At 37.7% G+C, this 3,739-nt stretch overlaps 1 protein-coding gene across 1 annotated transcript in view; it reads left to right on the top strand.

Annotated features, from left to right (window-relative positions):
• cpne2 (copine II) overlaps positions 1-3,739 on the top strand; it is a 68,410-nt gene that overhangs the window by 20,048 nt on the left and 44,623 nt on the right. Inside the window, exon 8 of the mRNA XM_008299638.1 lies at positions 2,881-2,940. Coding sequence (XP_008297860.1) covers positions 2,881-2,940 — 60 coding nt within the window. The remainder of the gene's footprint in view (positions 1-2,880; positions 2,941-3,739) is intronic.

Genomic DNA, 3,739 nt, shown 5'->3' with positions numbered 1-3,739 from the left:
ATCTTTGGTCATTTTTGGCATCATCTGTGTTGCTTTACAGTCTAAATCTTTAACTGCAGCCATATTTCAACCACCAGTTCAACTCTTCTTGACAGACATTGTGACTCCTGTTTTCCAAATCTCATTTTAAACTGGGTTTTATATCCCTTCCATATCTCCCCATGGAGCATTTGTATTGCCTTAATAGCTTAGGAATATAAGCTCAGTAGCAAATAATGAGATACTTGCAGCTTTGTATGCCGTATGTAGATGCTGTAGAATCCACTGTTGAAGTATGATAGTAATTCATTCGTAATTTATTTTGCATAAGTCGAGAGAAGTGACTGATATGTTAAATATTTAAGAGTGGAGGCCATTAAAAATTAGTAAAAACCTTAAAGCTGTAGTAGATTTTTATAAATCTCTTAAACTTTCAGTAGATAAACAGCTGGCTTCTGCATAAATCAAAGACGAATGAGAAGACACAACAAAATTGGTCAACAACCTACAGCTCCAACATTAAACACATTACCTAGGAATGCTTTTCCATTGGCCAGTCATTTGTAAAACTTCACCTCTCAAGCTTAAAGCTGCAGGAAGTGTTTTGTGATCACAAGAGAGCTGAAAGGTTCCAAAACAAACTCACAGGAGAACTGCCTTGATGTGTTATCTGAGTAAGTTGGTTCTGCTAACAGAGAGTCTGCAGGTTTTAAAAAGTCTTAGAAAGCATCAATTATACAAAGATCAAGGTGTTAAAAAAAGTATTTGAAATAACATGATGATTCTTGCTGTAACATTAGCTGTTGTAAACGTTTTATGTTCGTGGTTGCAGGTTATCTGTCCAGTTTATGTCATTTTATGTGATTAACCTCTTATGTCACCCATCTTAGTACAGAAACACCTAAATTAAAGTAAACCCAAATTAACCGTCCTTATATTCATGAATCAGACAGAAAATCCCCAAAAGAAGCTCCTTGTGAATATATCAGATAACCACGAGGTGAACCGAAAAACAGAACAGTGGGCCTTTGAGGACAATAGAATTTAAATCTGCCGTGAAACCTGACTTCAGCAGTCACTACAACTCTGGAGAGTCTGTGTTCAAAATACAGAAGAAAAATAAAATCAAATCAGTGCTTTTGCTTGCAGGGAAGGTCTTCCTGAAATCTGCGACACCAAATACGTTCATATTTGTTTACACAGTGTGCGTAGGCTACCAATAAAAGGGAAGGACAGGGGATTTTATGAGGTTAAATATATCAGGAGGAATTTTTACACTTTAAAAATAAATCCCATAAAAAAAAAACTGTGAAAATCTGGCAGAAAAAGCGCCAGAGAAAATCTGTAAAAACAAAAAAATAAAAAAAATGGTAGAACGCTCTAATGTTCAAAAACCAAACAAACAGTGGTAATGATGACAAATATCTCTAAAATAACCATATTTACATCAAATCATGTGATTTATGCAGTCCAATGTTATATAAAACCAAATCAATGTTTGTAAAAATGCTAATTTTTGACAGTCAATATGTAAATTAATACTTTCTTTTGGGGATTTTACTGGATGTTTCCTTTAATTTAACAAAACAGGAACTTTTTGTAAAAACTGGACATTGTTTAAACAAAATTAGAGATAAAAAACATACATTTCTACAGTGTGTATGCAGCTATAGGGCGACAAATGTATGTGCGTGATAAACATTTGTGCACCTCATTATTTGTAATGGATTTCCATTCATTGCCAACTAGTTTGACTGTAAAAAAAAAAAGCTATTATACTGAATTGTATTTGTTATTATAGAGGTCTCAAGAGGATTAAATGTAATTTGCTGAAGGTGCAGGAACCCTGTGCATTATCTGTATGACAAGGCAACGTTTTCATCAAGTCTTTGTTTCGACTGGTTCTTAAACTCATTAGAAAAATCCTCCAGATGTTTATCTGCTAACTTCTTTACCAGATCATTGAGTTACTTCAACTGTCTGCCATTTTGCACCATGGACATGGCTGCTTGACTTCTTGGTTTTATATTTATATTCTGCCAGAAAGCAGAATTTTCCTGCTGTTAACTCAAAACAATGAGCTAAAAAAGACGAATACCTGCACATTTTTTCATGCATTCTTTTAGAACTGCAAGTGACATTTTGATTTAGTGCAAGATTAATATCAGAAGCGTCACGTAAAAGCTGGTTAAAGCTGCTTAAGTACTATTCTATTGAAAATACCCCTACAGTCAGTTATATCCATTGAAATTCTAAGCTGGATGAACAAAAGTACCTCACCTACCAGTTCAGAGGAATCATTCAGCTTCTCATCACGTCTTAATGACCCGTCTTGACACTCGACTCACTGAATTGTGGCTCCGATCAGCTGACACGCTTCAAACTGGGCCTCATAACTCCTCCTGAATAACTAATTAGTGCGGCAGCTCGGAGCCCCACGGAGGACACATTAAGCGGAAACACGGAGTCTTTAGATGCCGATTGGAATGACATTAAAGCTGTGTGTGCATGATGACAAGCTTTCATAATTGATTCTTTTCCTTTTCCTTTTTTTCTCTTTTTCTTTCGCCGTACACACTGTCACGAACAAGCTTTGCACACGCACAGCAAATGAACAAAATTACTAATATAGTAATTATATTTGTTGGCTGCCGGCAGGGATTAGACTAATGACAGTAAAATCCATGCTAAATATTCATTGTAATTGGAGTGGAAATTGTGTTCAAACAAGATAATAAGTGGTGCTCCATTGGTGGCGCATTATATCGGAAATTTTAATACAAATTTTAAGGCCTCTGCTTATGAGAACCATTTATTTTTTGCAAGGTGCAATTCTCTCTGCTCTCTTGTGACTCCATTTATTTTCTCTTGTTTCCTTCCATTGTCCTCTTGCGTCTCTAGATTACGAGAGACTACACATTTCTGGATTACATACTGGGAGGATGCCAGCTCATGTTTACAGTGAGTATCATATTAGCATGCCTGGTTATTTCATTTTTTTCCCCCCCTGCCTCTGCAAAGATGTGATAATGAGATACATGTTTCTGCATGCTTTCGCTCCCAGGATTCAGATTTTCTATTTTCATCTCCCGGGGTTACAGTTGGATCGCAGTGATTTACATACAGAGAGGAAGAAGCGCGAGGGATAGTGAGACGGAGAGAGTGTATTGTGAGACGCTGCAATGTGGGGAAACAGGTGAATACGAGCGGGGGGAGGAGGCATTTCATATGGTGGAAATGAATGTGAAGACAACATGTATGGACAGAGCCACGTAAACAAGAAGGAGATGGGTGTTTTACCGGAGGGAGGGAGGGAAGGAAGCGTCATCGCCTATTTTAGTCTCTCGTTAGGAGAAACTCTTGTGTGTCCCTGATGATGTCACACCTTTTTGTGTAACTCAGCGAGCGAGTCCTCTTTTATAATAGCCAGCCACAATCGCACACTGTTGTATTGTTATCCCGGGTGTCGCACACAAGCAGCAAGAGAACACGAATACACTCTCAGCCAACTTTACGTTCAGTGTCGTCTTTTTTTTTTCTTTTTTTCCTTCCTCTTCTTCTTAATCTCACCAACAATTTCCCAGCTTTGTGAGCTAGAACCAGCCTCCAGATGCAGCAGCATACAGATAATGTTGCTCCCTACATGCTTGATTTTGTGGCGTTTTCCGTTGTGTGTGTTTTCAGCTGCGCACCATGTTGTAGAGTTTGTCAGGAATCATTGCTCTCTAAAAATGTATGAGGGTGAAGTTGTTTGTTTCTA

Source organism: Stegastes partitus, unplaced genomic scaffold (genome assembly GCF_000690725.1).
Source record: "Stegastes partitus isolate 25-593 unplaced genomic scaffold, Stegastes_partitus-1.0.2 Scaffold1440, whole genome shotgun sequence".
Classification (NCBI taxonomy): Eukaryota; Metazoa; Chordata; class Actinopteri; family Pomacentridae; genus Stegastes; species Stegastes partitus.
Note: the sequence above shows the minus strand (reverse complement) of the source record. Positions and strands in the feature narration are given on the sequence as shown.